Source organism: Lynx canadensis, chromosome D4 (assembly GCF_007474595.2).
Source record: "Lynx canadensis isolate LIC74 chromosome D4, mLynCan4.pri.v2, whole genome shotgun sequence".
In the NCBI taxonomy this organism is placed as follows: Eukaryota; Metazoa; Chordata; class Mammalia; order Carnivora; family Felidae; genus Lynx; species Lynx canadensis.
The window spans coordinates 79,845,787-79,866,870 of record NC_044315.2 but is presented as its reverse complement, the minus strand read 5'-3'; the positions used below and the strand labels follow the sequence as shown (position 1 = coordinate 79,866,870).

The 21,084-nt window shown below is 46.0% G+C and overlaps 1 protein-coding gene across 5 annotated transcripts; it reads right to left on the bottom strand.

Moving 5' to 3' along the window:
- Nucleotides 1-373: 373 nt before the first annotated feature.
- LOC115499595 (protein CutA homolog) lies at nucleotides 374-21,052 on the bottom strand. 5 transcript variants are annotated; one of them, XM_030293700.1, is made up of 6 exons: nucleotides 16,866-16,934; nucleotides 12,809-12,957; nucleotides 6,140-6,199; nucleotides 3,910-3,955; nucleotides 3,605-3,654; nucleotides 374-730 (listed from the first exon to the last, which is right to left on the bottom strand). In XM_030293700.1, the coding sequence occupies exons 1-6, from the start codon at nucleotides 16,932-16,934 to the stop codon at nucleotides 628-630; spliced, it is 477 nt and encodes a 158-aa protein (XP_030149560.1). In that variant the 3' UTR covers nucleotides 374-627. The 5 variants fall into 5 exon arrangements, 1 of the variants encoding a protein (XP_030149560.1); XR_003964205.1 differs by lacking the exons at nucleotides 374-730; nucleotides 6,140-6,199; nucleotides 16,866-16,934 and adding an exon at nucleotides 18,805-21,052 and having other exon boundaries at nucleotides 2,495-3,654; nucleotides 12,611-12,957; XR_003964206.1 differs by lacking the exons at nucleotides 374-730; nucleotides 12,809-12,957; nucleotides 16,866-16,934 and adding an exon at nucleotides 18,805-21,052 and having other exon boundaries at nucleotides 2,495-3,654.
- Between the last annotated feature and the right edge of the window lie 32 nt (nucleotides 21,053-21,084).

Genomic DNA, 21,084 nt, shown 5'->3' with positions numbered 1-21,084 from the left:
GAGGAGTCTAGACCTATTTCCACCCATGAAGCTGTGTCTAAGCCCTAATACTCCTGCAGTCCTATCCCCAATCACAAAGCCCATTCCCACATTCAGGAATAACAAATACCATCTTTAGTTACAAAAAATAACCCTGCTTGTCCCTGAAACCCCACCATTAGCAATTCATCCTTTTGGATAAAGTGCTGGCCAGCTCCCCTAGAAAGTGACATTCATCCCACACACCGGATGAACAGGTCACCAGGTCTTCTTCCTGCATCCTGGGCACCCAAGGTAGGCCCAGTAACTGCAGGAGATGACAAACGTCACCCTCACTGCCATCTCCCCTGGGTCCTTCCCCCCCCCCCCCCCATATAACTGCCCTCACCCTCCCACCCCCTGGCCACCTTTAAGCATGAGGCACTCAGAATCCAGTTCCATTGCGTTGCATGGCCCGACCAACCCGGCCTCCTCCTCCAGCCTCGGGGGCCTCAGACCTTCACCTCCTCAAGTTCCTCAGCTCTTCCGCGCTGACACAGACACAGGCTCCAGAGATGCGAGGAGGCAGCTAGAGGCCCCCCGCCTCCCCAGAGGGCGGCTGCTGCAGGCTAGAGGCAGCCGGCGGGACCTGCAACGAGCCGCCCCCACTCAGTCCTCCCCCGTGCCCTCCTCCAGCCACTTTAGATAGCGCACATCTCCTTGGTCCATGGGAAGACTGAAGACCTCTGGGATTTCAAAAGGATGCACCAACCTTTGGAAAGAAAGCAGAGCCCTTTGAGTGACTATGATGAGAATCAGCCTATGCAGTTAAACCCAACCAAACAGCCTCCTGTGAGGCTGCCATCTACCGCCATCTACCGCGGTCCACCTGCCCAGGCCCATGGGCCGCTGCTCCTGAGCCTGTTTCCCATTTGTCAACAAGGAATGAGGTGGGCCAGATGGCTTTAGAGTCTCCCGGTCATGGGTTCCAATTCTAAGCCTGCCTCTTGTAGCTGTGTGACCGTGGACAAATCACTTCATTTCTCCACAGGCCCTAAAAAAAGGGTGTCAAAATAGTACCTATGTGACTGGGCTGCTGGGGAGTGAGACAAGGCACAGAAGGCACTTACCTGGCGTACCGATGGGCACTGCATGCATTCATTACATGGCAGTTAGTGTCTGTATCACTATCCCACGCTCATCGCTGTGCCTTCCCCAAACGACCCCCCGTATCTCTGCATTGTCTTCTCCTCCAAGAAAGTTAACTGTTCGTCACTTACAAGCCCGTCTATCCTTCAAAGCCCAGCTCAACCACTGATCTTCTTCCAGGGATCTTCCTCGACCATCCAAACCCATAGGAAGCTCTTCTTTCTCTCCATTCCTTTCACCTGGCCCTCGGCACACAATGCAAGTTCTTCTCGCTTCTTAGACTGAAGAGGTATGAGGCCTTGGGCCTCAGTCCCCCATCTGTCAAATGCGGGGAATAATCCCCGCTTCCTTTCCAATGAAGGAGGCACTGTAAAATTTTCATGAGACAGCATGCATAGTAAATCACAACACATGCACGCGTGCCTAAACATTTGGAGTTGGGGTGATTTTATCCAGTGACCAAGGATAATGCATTTTCTTATTTCAGGGCACACATCAGTGTGTTTGTTTTCTGTTGGTTTTTTTTTTTTTTTTTAAGATCTTATTGGGTTTATTCAATGATTCAAAAACCAGGCAGCATCCCCTCTAGCAAACAGAAAAGGAGCTCCCTCACGTATGTGTTTTTATTAGCAGACATACAGAACTCAGTGTGTGTATGAAGGCAGTGTTTGGACACACAGAATAAGACCGTTTTAACACGTTAGTAGTAAGAGCTGCCGTGCCACCACCAAGAATCACTGATTTTTTTTTTCCTTTGAGAGGAAGAGAGAGAGCACACATGTGTTGGGGAGGGGCAGAGAGAGAAGGGGGACAGAGGATCCGAAGCTGTGCTGACAGCAGAGAGCCCGATGCAGGGCTGGAACTCACGAATCAGGAGACCGTGACCTGAGCTGAAGTCGGACACTTAACTGAGCCAGCCGGGCGCCCCGAGCATCAATGATTTAAGCCAGTGCTTCTCGAGCTTTAACGTGCGTAGGAATCCCATGGGGATCTTGTTAAACTGTAGTTTGACTCCTTAGTTTGGGGTGACAGTGAGGAGGCAGTCCTAGCAAGCTTCCAGGTGATGCCAATTACTCCCCAAACCATACCGTGAACACCAATCTAGACCAGCAGTTTTCAGAGTGAGGCCCAATGACCCCTGGGGAATTCCAACACTCTGCCAGGTCCATGAGGCCAAAACTGTTTTCAGAAGAATACTAGTTTTCATTTTTTTAATGTTTATTTTGAGAGAGAGACAGAGAGAGAGAGAGAGAGAGAGAGAGAGAGAGTGGGGGCGGGGAGGGGAGAGAGGGAGACACAGAATCTGAAGCAGGCTCCAGGCTCAGAGCTGTCAGCACGGAGTGGGATGCAGGGCTCGAACCCACGAACCGCGAGATCATGACCTGAACCGAAGTTGGCTGCTTAACCAACGGAGCCACGCAGGCGCCCCGAAAAATACTAATTTTCTATTAATCTTCTTACTGTGTTGATCCCTGCACTGCTGGTGCAAAACAATGCCGAGTAAGACTGCTGGCGCCTCAGCACGCGGCAAGGCAGTGGCACCACAGTGTATGAGCCTCACGGTGCTCTTCTCCACCGCACGCTCGGGCTTCAGAAAAGTCACGTTCACTTAAGAACATCCTCGATAAAACAGCGAAGATCGCTATTGCTATTGCACTTCAGCCCTGGAGTCCCTGTCTCATTAATGACGAAATGGAAAGTGCACATTAAAGCACTTCTGCCGGATACTGAAGTTCAATGTTGTCTTAAACCTGTCTGCCCATTGAAGCCACAAGCCAAACTAAACAAACTGCACTTTTTTTCATGGAACACCATTTTTAATTTCAAGCCTGAGTGACCATAATTTGTCTGTCATGTTTACAAATGCTGGTTACTGTGGTTTGAGCATTAGGCAGACGTTTTTCTCTAATGTGAACAAAGTGAGCCAATCACTCAAATGAAGACAACTGATACCATTTGTTGAGGAAAAAAATTCATGTTTTCAAGCAAAAATTAGAAGTTTGAGAGTTTGAGTTTACCATCATGAGCGTAAAAGTGTCCCAGTACTTAAGAGGGAGTATGTTTTCTGAGGAGACGCAGCCTTCTCAACAAGCCAGATGTTGCCAAAATATAACATGATGCCATTTTTCTCACTTTGTTTCTTGGAAAATATGGTTCCTTCCCATAAAAATGTATTACTTATGTTTATATAGAACAGTTGTATTGTTATTATTTTAAATGAACTAAAACATTTTTTTAATTTCGTAGTTTTACTTTCTAATGCAATAAACTTTAACATAACCTTAAGCTCCCCTGGGATCCGAAGACCAAAATCTTGAGAACTACTGTCTCCATTCACTCACTCTAGCCTCTCATTTTATAGCTGGAGAATCTGAGGGACAGGGACATGCCCAGGGTCATATGAGAGGTTGGTGACTAGGCTCTAGGTCTCTTGCTTTTCAAGCTCATTCACTTAGTTCCCAGGACATCCCTGGCTGAAAAGACACACCAGCATTACCTGATATAGCTGAACAGCATGCGGACCTTGGAAGTCTTTGTCTTTATTAGCTGTAAAAGAAAAAAAAAATCCCTGCTTTAGGAAGGACCTTGGCCCCAGCCATGCAGCTACTCGTTCATCTGGCCATTTTGGAGACAGCATTCATCCAGGTCACCAGGCACCGTTGCATTTGCAGATTAACCTAGGGCACCTGATGTGAGGCAAGAACCTCAAGCAGTTGATCTTTGCTCATTTTTAATTGGAACCTTGGTCTCGCTCTCCATCGAGGCGCCAACCCCCCCCCCCACCCCCCCATCCTCACTCACCAACAGGATTTCAGTGGCTTCTTCTATTTCTCCATTCCAAAAGTACCTGGAGAAGAGAACAAAACCAAATTATGATGCTCACAAGAAGAGCCCAGGAGATACCAAACCTGGCCCAATTAGGTGGCTTACCAAGGTGGAGACTTTAAAATCCTTCCAACCCACACAAAAATGTCTATAATTGGCCAAGTCCCCAGAGGTCATTGAGTCCAATCATTCTAATGCATGCTTCTAGTAGCTGTCTGAACATTCTATCTCTTGAAGAAGTCCATCGATCTACCTTACAGGCTTTCACCTGAGATGGTTTTCCTTCCGGTATGCCAACGTCTGCCACCCAGTTGTTTTCCCTAACTTCCACATGAAGAGCCACCTCAGGACAGCCCTACAGAAACTCCTGTTTTCTCTCCTCCAAATTGGGCATTTCCAGCTCTTTCTGTGCTCGTCCTATAGTCATGACTTCCAGGCCCCTCCCATCCTTTGGACTGCTACTTTTATTACTGACTCTTTAAGTGGAGAACCCACAAATGGAGAACTAAAAAAACACAGGAGGCTTCAGGGAAAAAGTGAGCTTTATAACATATGGAAAGAAACAGGCCCAAAAGTTAAAAAAAAAAAAAAAAAAAGTCAATAACGATGTTGAGAAAAGAACACAAAAACAGCATCACTGGCAGGGAAAGAAATTTGGCCTGAGAATATCTACACTGACCCAGGGCAAGCCCAAGATGACCTAGGCCATCGGCACTGTGGTGAAGGGATTGATTATAAAAAGGATGGACATATGAAGGGAATGCTAGGCTGAAATGCTGTTCTAGTTCCCAAGCACTGACTTTATGTGAATCACTTCCATAATTTTTTTAAAATTCAGTGAGCCAGGCCCAACCCCCAGGGAGAATGACTGAGTAGCAGCTCCAGAATGGAGCTCAGGCCTCTAAAACACAGCCACATTTGGCTGTGCTGACAGCTCAGAGCTGGAGCCTGCTTCAGATTCTGTGCCTCCCTCTCTCTGTGTCCCTCCCCTGCTTGCACTCTGTCTCTTTCTCTCAAAAATAAATAAAGATAAAAAATTAAAAAAAACCCACAGCCACACTTGGGAGCTACAGCTACAGACAAATGTGAGCCACTGAGGGGAGGACGTTGCTGGAGGTGTGGAGGGGGCTTTCATAACACAGCACTTTCCTGCTCTGACCTTCAGAGTAGATACTATTTCTCTCTCTCTCTCTCTCCCCCTCCCCCACCAGGGGAGGAAGGAGATGAGAAACAGGCTGATCAGAGATATCAAGGCATAAGACAAATCTTGCACAGCTAGTACTGGGAGGCTGAGATATTTTGATAAGGGAAATGGTACAACCAGGATTAACTCCTGTGAGGGAGTTAACAAAATGAGAGGCAGACACTACAAAGAAGCAGCTTGTCACATAAGCTAACCTCTGAGTTTCCCACAGAATTCAAAAGGGACAGGAATTATTTTCCTTGATATCTTAATAGGCTTACTCAGGGATGGAATGTCCAGTCTGACTTTTTTTTTTAATGTTTATTTATTTTAGAGAGAGAGAGAATGAGAATGAGCAGAGAGAGAGGAAGACACAGAATCCAAAGCAGGCTCCAGGCTCTGAGCTGTCAGCATAGAGCCTGACGTGGGGCTCGAACCCATAGGCTGTGAGATCATGACCTGAGCTGAAGTCAGACGCTTAACCTGACTGGGCCACTCAAGTACCCCCAGTCTGACTTCTTTGCTAATAACAAGCTAACTAATTTAAACAAAGAATGTTGGTTAAGCATCCAGCTCTTGACTTCAGCTCAGGTCATGATCTCATGGTTCATGGGTTTGAGCCCCGAGCTGGGGCAGTGCTGACAGTGTAGAGCCTGCTTGGGATTCTCACTCTCTCCCTGTCTCTGGCCCTCAGCCGCTCGTGTGTTCTGTCTCTGTCTCTCTCTCTCTCAAGATAAACTTAAAAAAAAAAAAATTTAAACAAAGAATGTGCAAACAAGATTCATTGTTCCTAAACTACAATTTTTTTCCACCCTTCTGTTTACATAGCCTATTTTTGCTTTTATTGGTTGACATAAATCCACTAGTTGATTTCCTCTGAATATAAATTAACAATGAACTGTTCGTTAATCAAATGCCTTTGAGTTGTTCTTTGACAATTTCCCATTAGTTCGTCGTCCTTCCCACCAGCCAGTATCTGACCTCGCACTCCCACACTCTTCCACAGGCCACAGCAAAACTCACAGTGAGGATGCCTTGGGCAGGATGTTCACAGAGGCAGCCAGCTTCTTATCCAGTATAGCCCTAAAGCAGACAGAGAGAGAGAGAGAGAGAGAGAGAGAGAGAGAGACCATCACCAAGGTAAGTACCCAGCATCTTAAGAAAAGGGACAAGGGACAGGAGTTCCTGGGAATTGCCCAGGAAACCAGAGTTTACGTAGATAACCATTTAGAGGGCCCCTTCCTCCTCAAACCAACACATTCCATAACCACCAGGCACAGAACTTCTAAAGACAGTGCTATTTATAAGTCCTCCCCTGGGTGGGGAGGAAGGTAGAGAAATAGCTATGGGAAGGCAGTTTTAAGAACAGGCCCAGGGGAAGGGGAACAGATTAACACTGGACAGAGCACAACACCCGGATTCTGTTCCTGACCCTGCAGTGGATGGTTGTTTAATGTTTAATGTTTAACCACATTCTTTCATTCCAAGAGTAAGTATTCGAGCATCTGTCCAAGACAGGCATGTCCCCCTGACTCAGGCTGCCTCTCCTGCTATATAGTTACAGTAACAGGATAGGTTCAGTCAGCGGTTTCCAAACCTTTCAGTCAAGAACCCATTTTATTCTATCACCATCTTCTGCTTTTGTCTGATAGGTATCTGGCTGACACTGCTTCTGATCTGTAGATACCCACGTGACCACACAGATCAGATACAACTCCAAATAAAAGCAAAAACCCATCATACTTCTTTTCACCTCTTAATTTATGTAAAGGTTTCTACCACAGGCCTCAAAGCACAATCATCACCTTTGCAGACCTGTAAGATTTTTTTGTTTTTTGACAGATCATAGGTTGGAATCCCTGGTCTGATAGTCTGATTCCTGTGCAGAACCCTGATGAACACAATCAAATGCACTTGAATTAGTACAGGTGTCACGGAAACAGGAGCACCGCCAAGTCATCAACGCAAAGAGGCGTTCTCAGACATCAAAACCTCAAGCCCTCAAATCAGGCAGGCCTTGACAAACATTTCTCAGGTCTCAGGCAGCCAAGGGGGCCTGATCTATTCTCCGAAGTGCTTGGACCCTGAGCCCTGCTCACTGATACCTCCTGCCCTCAGCTGTTGCCAAGAGAACTGACCTACTTTCTCTTCCGTGAGTTCCAGGCTGAACGTGGCTCTATTTAAGGCTCCACATTTTGTGACAGTCCCTTGGAAAGTTCCAGAGATAAATAAATCCCTGACTGTAAGGAGAGACACATGGCACAAATCTGTTTAAGCACCTGCTGCAAGGCTTGCTCACTCAATCGTCCGCTGAGAAAGTACATTTTATTGGTCCTGACTGTGGCAAGGAAACACAGGGGGTGAATTAAACCTTAAAAAAAAAAAATAATTCCATTGTCTCATAGGCCCAGAAGGTGAGCTCCTCAGAGACTGTCACGGCAACCTGTCCATGGGTAAAAGACTAGAAACGTGGAGGGCTATGTTATTCAAAAAGCCCCTGTGGCCAAAAACCAAAACCAGAGAGTGTGAGAGCAAGACAGAACATTAGCTGACTGATTAACACACACACACACCAAGACAAGCAGCGAGTCACAGGTGGCAGCTGAGGTCCTCACGCTCATCCGAGGACAGCAGAAGACAGAGACGCGTAGAGCCTCGAGAAACTGCCAAATTCACAGACTAGTGAATCACAAACCACATACGTGGTCTGGCTCTTGTGGCATTTTAAAAATTCTTGATTTTGTTACTAATATTTACTATCAGGATATTTCACACTCAAAAAGTAAGAGATTCTCAGGGCATCTGGGTGGCTCATTCGGTTAAGCGTTCGACTTCGGCTCAGGTCATGATCTCATGCTTTCATGGGTTCGAGCCCTGCATCCGGCTCACTCTATCAGCGCAGGCCTGCTTCGGATCCTCTGTCCCCCTCGCTTTGTCCCTCCCCTGCTGTGTGTGTATGCGTGTGCATTATCTCTCTCTCTCTCAAAAATAAACATCAAAAAAAATAGATTACCTTGTTTCTCACCAGAAAGTGAGTCTTGTAACATTGGACATACTGTCCTCCAAGGTCACATTTACTTAGAGCTGAGCAGTGGCTATTCCCTCGAGGTGACATCCACTTCTCAGGTCCACACATTCCCACTGCCCTCCTTCCTCCCAGTGTGCAGAAGAGTCAGGGCTGCTACCTACCATCGCCGTCCCTCATCACACCCCAGCCCACTTTGCTCATTTAGGGGCCTGCTTGTGGGTATTTGTGTTTGCGCCCCTGATCTGATCCACTTCCCTCTTATCTACAGGAGGTCGAAGCCCAGAGAAGACGACTTGTGTAAGGCCGTATGTGGAGTGGGAAGCAGAGAGGACACTAGAATCCAGGTCTCCCAGTTCAACATTCAGGATTTATACTCCGGCCCCAACAAGAGATGTTTCTAGATCATTTTTCTAGCTAAGAACGTGTCTGTCAATGAAGAGATCTAAGAACACTGCCAAGAACCAGAACTGAACTGACCCAGAACTGAGAGGCAGCAGACTCAACTTTAAAGAACGCGAAGGAAGAAAGACCACCACACCAACCAGAGCTGAGAGACGCGGTCTCGCTGCTGGTTCTGTAGCTCAGGCTGGGCTTCCTGCCTGCTCCTGGTGACGGGCCCTCCCCATCACGTACCACCTACTTCTACAAAGCCTGGAAACTACACCTGCCTGCCTCTTTTCTATCCAAACCACTAATAAAAAAGACCAAACAAAATAGGTTGAGTGAGAGCTCCACGGCCACATCCCTAAAGGCTCCACTTGAGACTTCCAGTCCGACCGGACAGACTAGACAGATACTCCATCCTCCCCTTTGACACCAAAGCCTAGAAGCGACAGGAAATACCTGTTGCTCAGCCATGCCAGCACACGGTAAGAACGAGCTGCGTACCAACGACTGTGGGGAAGCCCCAAAGAAGAAAGGGCAGTCCTGAGACACGAATGGGAGCGTGCAGGGGAGCTGCCACGGGAGACGAGAGCAACAGTCCCCGTCTGAAGGGGACGGGAACCAGAGCAGGCAGGAACGCGGAGGCAACCACCAAGGTGGGTAGCTGGGACGCCGCAGCAGAGGCGGACCCCCAAAATCTCCCAGGGCCCAGGCAGCAGTAATGGAGTGTCTGTCCCCAGGCAGGAGCGGAAAGTGTGCCAGAAGACCAGTCAGTAGGACACCCCGGCCAGGTGAACGTCCCCCAGTGCGCACTCACACTGGAGACAGCGCTGCGTGTCCTTGCAGCCACTCTGCACTTCCCCACAAGCACGACTAAAAAGATGAGAGAGGTCACAATTAATCACAAGGTAATTGAGGAAGGTCAGTAACCAAGAGAGACAAAAACTCAACAAACAAAAGAATTTACACAAGAGAACCAGTTAACAGGACATTCAAAACCAAGATTTTAAAATAAGTAGAACTGTGTACACTTGAAAGTTGCTGAGAGCAAATCTTCAAAGTTTTCACCACACACACCCACACGCAAGAGAACCAGGGAAGGTAATGAATGTGCTAACTAACCTTACTGGGGTAATTGTTTAGTGTTGTATATTTACGTTAAGTATCACGTGGTCCTTAAATTTAACAATGTTGTGTATGTCAATTGTATGTCAAGAAGGCTGAAAAAAATTAAACATAAATTAAGTATACTTAATATCCATAAAAGACAAAGCAAGGTTACTGCATCCATAAAATATGATCAGACAATTATGAAAGAAGAGCAGTTGGTTAAACTATTAAAAAAAAAAAACTCTATGGGAATGCAAGCTGGTGCAGCCACTCTGGAAAACAGATGGAGGTTCCTCAAAAAACTAAATATAGAACTACCCTACGACCCAGCAATTGCACTACTAGGTATTTATCCAAGGGATGCTGTTTCGAAGGGGCACATGCGCCCCAATGTTTATAGCAGCACTATCAACAATAGCCAAGTATGGAAAGCGCCCAAATGTCCATCGATGGATGAATGGATAAAGAAGATGTGGTATATATATACAATGAAGCATTACTCAGTGATCAAAAAGAATGAAATGTTGCCATTTGCAACTACGTGGATGGAACTGGAGGGTATTATGCAAAGTGAAATTAGTCAAAGACAAAAATCATATGACTTCACTCATATGATGACTTTAAGAGACAAAACAGATGAACATAAGAGAAGGGAAACAAAAGTGTCCTCCTCAGGGAAGGGGACAAAACATAGGAGACTCATAAATATGGAGAACAAACAGAGGGTTACTGGAGGGGTTGTGGGAGGGGGGATGGGCTAAATGGGCAAGGGACATTAAGGAATCTACTCCTGAAATCACTGTTGCACTATATGCTAACTAATTTGGATATAAATTTTAAAAAATTTAAAAAAAACTGTAAATGTTTAAACAAAATAATCAATAGAAGGGCTGAATAGCAAAACAGCTGAAAAACAAATAAGAGAGAACACTGCTCCAAAATTCTCCTAGTACATAGAATAAAGAAACAGAAAAATATAAAAGTTCAGTCAGAGAGAGCAAATTCAACATGTACCTAACTAGGAGTTACAGGAAAAGGACAGAGAAAGAATAAAAAGAGAATATTTACCAAACCAACAGTTGAACATTAAGATAGAAACTCCTAATTAAAAAAAAAAGAGGGATACCTGGGTGGCTCAGTTGGTTGAGCATCTGACCCTTGATTTCAGCTCAGGTCATGATCCCAGGGTCGTGGGACTGAGCCCCGTGTCAGGCTCCATGCTGAGCATGGAGCTGCTTGAGATTCTCTCTCTCTCTCTCTCTCTCTCTCTCTCTCTCTCGGTCTCTCTGTTTCTCTCCCTCCCTCCCTCTGCTCCTCTCTCCTGATCGCACGCTCTCTCTCTAGAGTAAAATTTTAAAAAGATAGAAACTCCATGGGGCGCCTGGGTGGCTCAGTCGGTTGGGCGTCCGACTTCGGCTCAGGTCATGATCTCGCAGTTTGTGAGTTCGAGCCCCGCGTCGGGTTCTGTGCTGACAGCTCAGAGCCTGGACACTGCTTTGGATTCTGTCTCCCTCTCTCTCTGCCCCTCCCCTGCTCATGTTCTGTCTCTGTCTCAAAAATAAATAAAACATTTAAAAAAATTTTTTTAAAAACATAGAAACTCCTAAAAACTATCAGAGAGAAAAAGTATTATCTACAAAGGAACGAGACCCCAATAAACACCTGACTTCTCACCAGAACCCCGGGGGCAAGAAGGCAATAGAGACCCCTCCCCAAGCTGACACTGATACATTTACTGAGCTGGCCTTCCAACTAGTTAGGACCCAGGTGCTAGGATCCTTTTCCTCCCAACACCCCACCTCACAGATGTCAGCTGATAGTTCTCTGACAGGACCCAGACTGGCTGATCCAGGGGTCGAGACAGTTTGGCACAGACCCTGGCCACACCAGAAGCATCAGAAAGGATTTCAGTTTCTAGCTGCTAAATATTATGGTTGTATTTCTGGAGTAATCACAGGTTCTTTTAGACAAGTGCTCTTCTCAGGGCACCTTGGTGGCTCAGTCGGTTGAGCATCCAACTTTGGCTCAGGTCATGATCTCACAGTTCCTGAGCTGGAGCCCCACGCTGGGCTCTCTGCTGTCAGCACAGAGCCTGTTCCAGATCCTCTGTCTCTTCTCTCTCTCTGCCCTGCCCCCACTCTCTCTCTCTCTCTCTCTCAAAAACAAATATTGAAAAAAAAAAAAAAAGAAAAACTTTAGACAAGGCTATTCTCCAAAGGTAACATTAATGAAGGAAAAATAGACATTCTAGTTGGGGGAAAGAGAATTGAATAAATTGCAAGGTTAATCTGTGACCAACAATTTGGGGGGCTTTGTGTCCCCAAAGACGAGATTCAACATTTTAAAAGACTGTAACTTAGTCTATCATCGGACTTCAAGAGTGCTGAGCTACAAAGTAAAAAGCCAAATTCATTACCCTCTAGACCCACTAACCCTCTTCAAAGCTGCATCTATAAAAAAGAGTGCGGGGGGTGGGGGGGATTCATAGCCAACAAACATTTAATGAGTACCTATTACATCCAAGTTAGTGGGGTAAGAATTGCACATATTTCCTCTCCTTTAATCCTCACGACAGCCCTGTGAGGTAAGTGGCATGATGTTATGTTATACTGAGAAATCTAACGCTTTGAGAAAGAAAACAACTTGCCCAAGATCACACAGTTAGCTAAGTGGCACGGCCAACATTCAAATCCTGAACGTTTGATTCTAAGTCCAGTGCTCTTCGCACCACACCATAGCTGCCTTTAGAAAATTGCCAAGTATTTGAACAGCCTCTTCGCCCTCACTTGTCATGGTGAGCACCTCTGGTACGAAGCTAGGAGAATATCTCCAAGAAGACAGCGGAGTCAAGAATTAGAAGACAACAATTCTCAGCCTGCAAAGTCCCCCCATCCTCTGACTTTAACACCCTGGGCAAGCCACCTGACTCTCTACACCTCATATCCCTTAAATGCCCCCATGTGCCACTCAACATTTTCAGGCCCAGGAGCAGGATCCATGGGTGGGGGGGGTTCATTCAGCCGTGGTCCTCTTATCACCCCAAGCTGACAGCTGCGTAGTGGACACACAGGGTTGTCAGAAGCAAGAGAGGGAGCCCAAAGTGGCCACCGTGGAGCATCCCGGTAGCTCCCCCAGCCTCCTGGGGCAGCACCCGAGCCTCTTCACGAGACCTGGCAATATCTCTGGCAATCTGCTCGTTGGGACAGTTGACAAAGACGACGGAGTAAGTGCCGGATACGTAGCTGCCGGTGATAGCTGAATGGAGCTGCAGGCTAAGGGTCCTGAGCACTGGATAGGACAGGAAAGAAGCTGCCAGGATCTACATGGTGGGGAAAGAAAAACACAGGTCAGCAGTGACACGGCCACTTCGCTATCTGCCGGCTCAAGCAAATTGGAACCAAGGCTAAGCATCATTTTTTCATCCCCATTCCCCACCCACAAAGTAATTCCTGGTATCTGTATGGAGATCTGGTGCTTAAACAAAGTTTTCATGCCTAAATATTTTCCTATTTTCATGCCTAAATATTTCATGCCTAAAAATTTGCATTTTGCAGGTGATAAAAAAAATGATAAAGAAATCAAAATCACGTAGCTTTTTTTTTTTTTCTTAACGTTTATTTATTTTTGAGACAGAGAGAGACAGAGCATGAATGGGGGAGGGTCAGAATCCGAAGCAGGCTCCAGGCTCTGAGCTGTCGGCACAGAGCCCGACGCGGGGCTTGAACTCACAGACCTCGAGATCATGACCTGAGCTGAAGTCGGCCGCTTAACCGACTGAGCCACCCAGGTGCCCCTCACGTAGCTTTTTTAACTGGTGAAGCCAGGATTAGGAATCAAGTCTGGATAAGCAGAAACCCCTTCTTATTGACAGAGCTACTACTGGAGGTAAAGCCAACTGGCAACCACTGAACTGCTATCATCCCATGGGGATTATTAGCAATGATAAGCTCTTACATCTGTTGATGTTTAGGGAGTTAATTTCACCTCCATTCATTTGTATATGTGCAGGCACTGTGGGTAGTCCAGTGGAAAAGGTAGCCTAATTCAAAGTAATGTGACCTGTGTTATTGTAACTGAGAGGTGGTGGGACCTGGAGGAAGGCTGTACCTGAGGGAGCAGAAAAGCCTTTGAAGAGAAGGCACCGTCTAAGCTGGATCTGAAGCAATAAATAGGTTTACAAGAGGAAAGGGAGGTACTCTTAGCAAATGACAATATATACAAAGTCGAGAGGTATTTAGGGACAGATATCTAGTTTGCAGGTATGAGATCAGGAGGAAGAAAGACCGGCAAGACTTACAAAGACAAGGGTCAGACAGAGGAGTCTGGGGTTTACACTCATGTGACAGGGTGCTTTCGTAGGTTTTTAGGCAGGAGAGTAATAAACATGGTCAAGCTGAGTAAAGTAACAGAAGAGAGAGGAGGGACCAGAAGGCAGTCTATTTAAAAGGCCACTACAGTGTTCTAGGAAACAGACCTTAACAACGTGAGCAAAGAAGATGGCAGTGACAATGTGAGAGCAAAAGACACTCAAGACTGAATTATCCTCACTATTTTAATGATGAACTTTAAAATAAGACGAACTGGAAACAACTGATGAACGGTCTCCAATCCAGGGCTCTCTGCTTGGGGGATACCATAGAGCCATCAAGAGGATGGAGGCAACTTGGAGGGGCCACAGTGTGACTCAGGCAAGGCTGAACAGGAACGCGCTTCTCCTGCCTCCCAGCCCAGGGCTCAGGCCTCACTCAAACAAGCCTCTGTTCTCCCACTCTCCTTCCACATTATTGCCTGGGGCCTGGCTCCTACTTCTTGGCAGGGCCTGAGCAGCGTTTTTATGTTCTGAGCTCCAGTTTGACTAGAGGCCTGTCTGGGTTGGGTTTCTCATTCCCTCCTACCACCTCCACCGACACCTCAATTCAAAATACCAGTCCTCTGAACTAAACCAGCGACCGTGCAAGAACAAAAGAACCAGGCGGTGCAATGAAGCTTTTATTGCATGTGTGCGTTTTTTAATGACAACCCAATTAGAGTATAAGAAAAAAATTAAGGCACCAGAAAGCAGGATTTAAATCCTATTGCCAGTACTGCTAACTGCCTGTGGCCTTCAACAAGTTACTTCCTCTCCCTTCTATAAATGTTATCTAGAAAATGGAGATCCTGACACTTGTGCTGCCTACTTCAGAGTTGTCATGGGTTCAAACCAGCTAGAGAAACTACTTTGTAATCACGAGTTCAGTCGAGGAAGGGAACGTGCTTTGCTCATCACTGTATCCCCAGAAAAGTTGATGGCCACAGCAGGTTAATATTTGTAAACTAGTGAATTAATATACCAGTAATGTGTGGTTATTAAGACTGAATAGCCTTGTGAAGTAGAAAGGGCTCTGGAGTCACCCACTGCTGCTTTGAGCAGAGAACTGAACATACTGGAACATGCAAGGTGTCAACTACATGACTCTGAAGTGGCTTCCAGAGCAGACTCTAAACAAAAGGGGCAGTGGGCTATCCCCCCAATCAAAAAAGCCACTCCTGGGGAAGATGTGGGACATTTCAGCCAGCAGGTATCAGCGGAAAACAGAGCTAACAGGATTAACTACAAACTCCCCTAAAACGTGTTGGAAACTCTCATATGAACTCACAATCAAAATGCTAAGAGTAAGAGGTAAATGGGCCCTCAGCTATTATCTAAGATAACCTTTCATTTACCAAACAAGGTAACTGAGACAGAACATACAGGAACTCTGTGATAGAACCAAGACTTGAAACCAAGGCTCTTCCTCCCACTGTGGACTCTTTGAACTGCAATGACCAGGAATTGGTCTAGTGGGGTCATGTCAGCTTCACATACTCCAGTGGTTCTCAACTAGGGGCAATTCCCCCCCGCCCAGGGGACATCTGACAATGTCTGGAGACAATTTTGACTGTCATAACTGGGAAGGAGATGCTATGGCATCTAGTAGGTAGAGGCCAGGATTGCTGCTAACATCCTCTTGTTCCATCGATCACAGTGAAATACAGACAGTTGTCTGCACAAGTCTCCCCCATTGGGCATGAGCTCCTTAGTCCCATTCATTTCTATGTTCCCAGCACTTTAAAAACCTTGACAGGGAGTACAGATTTGAGAAATGTTTGTGGACCTACCAAAAACGTGTCAGAAGCATGAAAAGTCAGTTTGGAACCAAGGGTGGACCACAATATATTACAAAGTGGCATCCTATGAAAGTAAGATTGATGGGCAATACACACATCACAGAATTCCCTAATAAAAACATTATAACGGAAAAAGATCTACTATAATTTTTAAAGTCTTTATAACATTTTCATACTTACCTTTTACTATACACTTTTCCTAACTTTACATTTGTTTAAAATATGAACCTTTCAGTTCATATTTCATTCTGCCTTTTTCCTTTTTTGTCCTGGAATATTCACACAGCTTTTAAGAGGTTATGATTGACTTTAAAATCAGTGTTAAGACAGAAGAGAAGAGGCCTCAGAAACCACCCACTGGTTCTAACCTTGTAATCGACCTAGTTTTAAGGAATCTAAGATACTCTGGAGTTGAGTGCTACATTGTGTTTATCTATATACACTTTCCTTGGGTGCAGATCCAGAACTTTCTCACAAACACACAAATCAGAAAAATCTACAGTCCTAAAAAGGTTAAGAGCCACTGATTTGTGCCAATGTTTCAGAAGGGGGATGGAAGAGCCAGAGAGGGGAAGAAATCACCCAAAAGGGAAGTAGCAAGGCTTCTGATCCTCTCCTACAGTTCTTTCCACCTCCCGCTCAAACACCACCACCAGCAGTACTCTGTAGGCACTTCCAACCTCAACATTTTACGATATTTCATAAATGAGAAAACAAAACTCTTCCCCAAATGCAGAAAAACAAGATGGTAACTGCAAGAGAAAGAGGCAAAGAATCTACCCTGTGACCCTCACAGGAGAACTCACCAGCGACACCCCTTCACCTCCCGGACAACTCTCGCCATGAAACACAGCCCAGGCGCTCGTCCTCACAAGGTGGGGAGTGAAAGGTTGCTGGAAATCTTCAGAACCATGCTACAATCTCCAGAACCCGGGCAGTGTCTCCAGGGATCTTCCTACCTGCCTGGTCCCAGCTCAAAATCCCAGGAGCAGAAAACAGAAATGCAGTTTCTTCCCTCAATCCCCAGGTTGGGGGTTTAGGGGTGAGAGAGTTCATGGAGTCGTAGCATGGGGCACTCACCAGGAGGCATATAAGGACAGAGGGCCGCAGGTAGCCTGGCAGAGGACACCGGGAGCCCAGCCTGTCCATGGCGTCGCTGGTAATTTAGTAGCACAGTAGCGAACTGTGGCCTCAGGCTGAGTTGCAAGCTGATGGGCGGGCACTGAGGGCCTAAAATGCCCTATCCCCTCACCACCTGCTGCCTGCCTCACTGCTCAGCCAGGCCCCAGCCAGGCTGGCCAGAAGGAGATAGTGAGGGGGCAGGGAAAGAGGGAGTAATTATTCTCACTAGGCGATTCTCTTCCTAGAAACAAAAAGCCCACGCACCAAATGCAGACCTATAACTCCTACAAAAATAAAAATAATAATTTTCCCTCCCCGTTGTAACAACAAAAAATGATAAAAATCCCCACATCACATGTACAGATAAAAAGATGGAAGTTTCTTAGATCTATAAAACTTTCAGAAACCATGGCACACAAACACGAATACACCTACACAAAACTCTTCCACTTTATAGGGGCCTATCCTGCCAAAAATAACCAGTGAAGCACACGCACACAGGCGTACGCACACACACACACAGCTGCCTTCCTATCCCTCACAGCACCTCCTCCTCCCAGGAGCTCCCTTCTAACTCTCCCTGGCTTAAAATACATTTGTTCCCAGCTGCTCTTCTGGGAAGTCCTGTGAACTTCATCTTTCCAGGCCAGATGCTCCATGCAGCTTTTTCCAGGGTTGATCCCACTGCCCTCTATTTCCCTAAGGCACTTTGTACACACTTCTGCGGCAGCATTTTATATCAACCCTGGGGAGCTGCAAACAAATAAGAAAAGCAGCAAGCTAATGACTGACTGCTGCCCTTTGAGAATGCAGTTCTCGAAGTTCTCTCCATTGCCAGGGTTTGCAACTTTTAAATCCAGCTTTTTAATGTGAAAATATCTTAATTTTTAAATGAGATTTCTGGGGCAGGGGAAGGAGCTGACTACACAAGGATACAAGTAAACTTAAAGTGAAGGGAACTGTTCTGTATCTTGATTGTGGTAGTGGTTACACAAGTGTTAAAAAAAAATTCAACAACTACACAGTTATATTGGTGAATTCTATTGTATGTAAACAGTACCTTAAACAGCCAGGGAAATGCTGGAAACCAATTCAAAATTGTTTTACACTGGGTAGACCAAACAACTCATCTGTTAGCTAAATATGGATCGCAGGCTGCCGGTTCACAGCCTTTGTGTTTAATTATCTGCTTACTATCTCATTCCTTGGGACTATAACTTCTTAAAAACCCATACTTCCTAGCAGCATCTGACAAAGTGGTTAATAAATCAGTTGTAGCCCTAGTCTTATCATTTACGTGTTTAGCTGTGAAGATTCGTGCAAATTACATAGCCTCTCTGAGCTTTGGTGGACTTTTTGGTAAAGGAAGGGCTAATACCTCCTTCACAGGTCTAAAGTGAGGATTAATAAAGACAATTAATGTGAGAGTGTTGTAGAAAATCTAAGAGCACGTCAGCTTTTCAAAAGCAAGTAGTCTCATACTTACTATTATGGTTAACTCAGAAAATTTCGGGGCGCCTGGGTGGCTCAGTAGGTGAAGTGTCCAAACTTTGGCTCAGGTCACGGTATCTCATGGTTTGTGGGTTCGAGCCCCACGTTGGGCTCTGTGCCAAGAGCTGAGAGCCCGGAGTCTGCTTCTGGTTCTGTGTCTCCCTCTCTCTCTACCCCTCCCCTGCTCTCACTCTCTCAAAAATAAATAAACGTTGAAAGAAAAAAAAAAAATTTCCACCTGTGTTTGAAGAACTTAGTATCTGTGGAAAAACTGGGCTAGAGAAAAAAAAGCTGAGCGGTCCTAAGAAAACCATTATATCCAAAGTCCAGAAAAATAAATCAAGACTGTGATCTTTTATACCTATTACATTAATAAGAAATGTAGCCACTGTTAATGACCATTTACCTTAGATCCTGAGATGGCTTCCTGAGATCATGTCCCCAAGTTTAGCATGGGACCCCACATAGCTTATGCTCAGTAAATGTTTGTGGAATGATGAAACAATATAGATGTGTGGCTGATGATAAGCATGGTCATGATGAAAGTGATGTTGGAACAAGAGAGGAAGAATGGCAAGACATGAATCATCATTTGGAAGAAAACGCCTCTGGATTCACTTCTTCAACTCAGGCACTTCTACTCTCTCCAGATTCAATTCTAAGGTTAGATTCCAAAAATCCAATTCTGCATTTATGGCTTCGGCAGAGTCTTCAGATACAGTAAGTCTCAGCGCCAACGCCTGAGGGTCCAGGATCTTCTTCTGGAGGCTTCTTATCCTCTTTCTCTGTCTCTACCCTTCTCCTCCTTTTGGGATTCAGATTCAGACTCCCCTTCAGACTCAGATTTTGTATCCATCTTCTACACCCACACTACCTCCTCTTTGTGTCTTCTTTGTTCAACTCCTTTGCTTTATTTTGAAGGTTCTCTTGCACCTCTTTACAGGTATATAACAATTTATTGAAGTCTTTTTTAAAGGCCAAACTTCGATACGGGAAAGGATCCCTATCCTTTGCAGCATCAATGAGGTCTGAGGCCTGGCATAAGAAAGCATTCAGTTTCCTTAGATTCATCTTTACCTCTAGTTCCAGGGTCTTGTCTTCTTCCATATTCATTGATATAGACTCTCTTTCGGTTATGAACAAAGCTTGAAACTTGAGCACCTCATTAATTTCCCCGTTCGATATCAATGAAGTTAAAGTCCATCCGTGTTGCAGACTCCATGATTTTTGCAACTTCTTCATTAGCTCTAGGGAAACATGCATAATCATTCACAACATCATCCAAAAGTTTCCACCAGGCTTTATTAAGAGCAGCTGGTCTTATATCATCCATTGACTCTTTTATCACTACCAAAGCATCAGCAATGTTGTACTGTTGCCATGTTCCTCTCAAAGTAAGACAAGGGTTTTTTTTCAATACAGTCAACAAAGTGGTCAAACATACGCTTGGTGTAATACCTCCTGAATGCTTCAATTATACCCTGATCCAAGGGCTGAAGACAGCTAGTGCCTTCCAGGGGGAGAAACACAGTATCAACATTAAGATGAGCAACCAAAAATGAGTCTGGGCGATTGGGACCTCTGTCCAAAATTAGCAACACTCTGAACTCAAGATTTTTTTTTTTCTATTAAATAACTCCCAGCCTGATGAATAAAACAATTATGAAACCAATCCAAAAAGAGGGCAGCGGTTTGGGGTGTGAACTCCAGAATACAGGAAGGCGGTTTTATCTTTTTTCCAAAAGACATGTGGGATTAGGGTCTTTACAAAGCAGCAATGGTTTTATCATTTGGTCACCGGCGGCACTGGCACCAAAAAATGAGGGAAATCCTGTCCTTAGCTTCCTCTAAGCTTTCCGGATTTTTGTCTCTTTCCCTAAAAGTACGTGGAGGCATGCACTGCCAAAAAACTGGCTCATCTCCTCGGCATCGAAGACCCGTTGAGGCACATAGCTCTGATCAGCCTCTGGAGTTGTTTGGACATACTTGGATGCCGACTGGGCAGTCAGCGCTTCTTCCCCTCCCATCGACCTCGAATTTCGCAGACTGTGGCGATTTCTAAACTTCTCAAACCATCCCTTGCTCCCATGAAACTTATCCGAGCTGCCCTTCCCAGTCGTTTCCACCCGCTGCTTGTAAATGCGTTTGGCCTGGCTGCAGACGGCCTTCAGCGTCAGAGGCCGCCCCCCTATGGTCTGGGCCTCCACCCAAAAAGGTTAACTCCGTCTCCATCTTCTCGATGTTTACGTGCCGGGGAATGCACCGCACCTTGGAGCGAGAGGCGACACAGTATCCATGCCGGCCCTGATGGCCTTCGCGTTTCTCCTAATGGTGCGCACGGTCTATTCGTTGACGCCCAACAGGCGCCCCACGTCGGTTTTACTCACGCCTTCTTCCAGCTTCTCGCGAATTTCATCTTGTCTTCCAGAAGTATGACCCCTCCCACCTCCTCTGGATTCGTGTCTGGCCAGGGAGCAATATGCCCAATCGCCTCGGCTCCGCCTGGGGTGGCCTCGTGCCGCCGCCCCCACCGCAGCCGACAGCCTGTGGCTTTGGGGCCCAGAGGCCGCCCCGCGAGGCCATTTAAGCTTCTGTGGGTCCTCATCGTCACCACTCCGCTTGCCGGGCATTTGACGCGCCTTCGCTCTGGAAGGGAAATACGCAAGGCGACCGGAAAGTCAGCCTG

Excerpts from the sequence above, each read along its gene's own strand:
- LOC115499595 (XM_030293700.1), bottom strand. The coding sequence starts at position 16,934 with ATGGACAGGCTGGGCTCCCGGTGTCCTCTGCCAGGCTACCTGCGGCCC. Across the intron at positions 3,655-3,909 it reads AAGCCACTGAAATCCTGTTG|CTAATAAAGACAAAGACTTC; the intron begins GTGAGTGAGGAT and ends TTTCTTTTACAG. Across the intron at positions 731-3,604 it reads ATGCTGTTCAGCTATATCAG|GTTGGTGCATCCTTTTGAAA; the intron begins GTAATGCTGGTG and ends TTCTTTCCAAAG.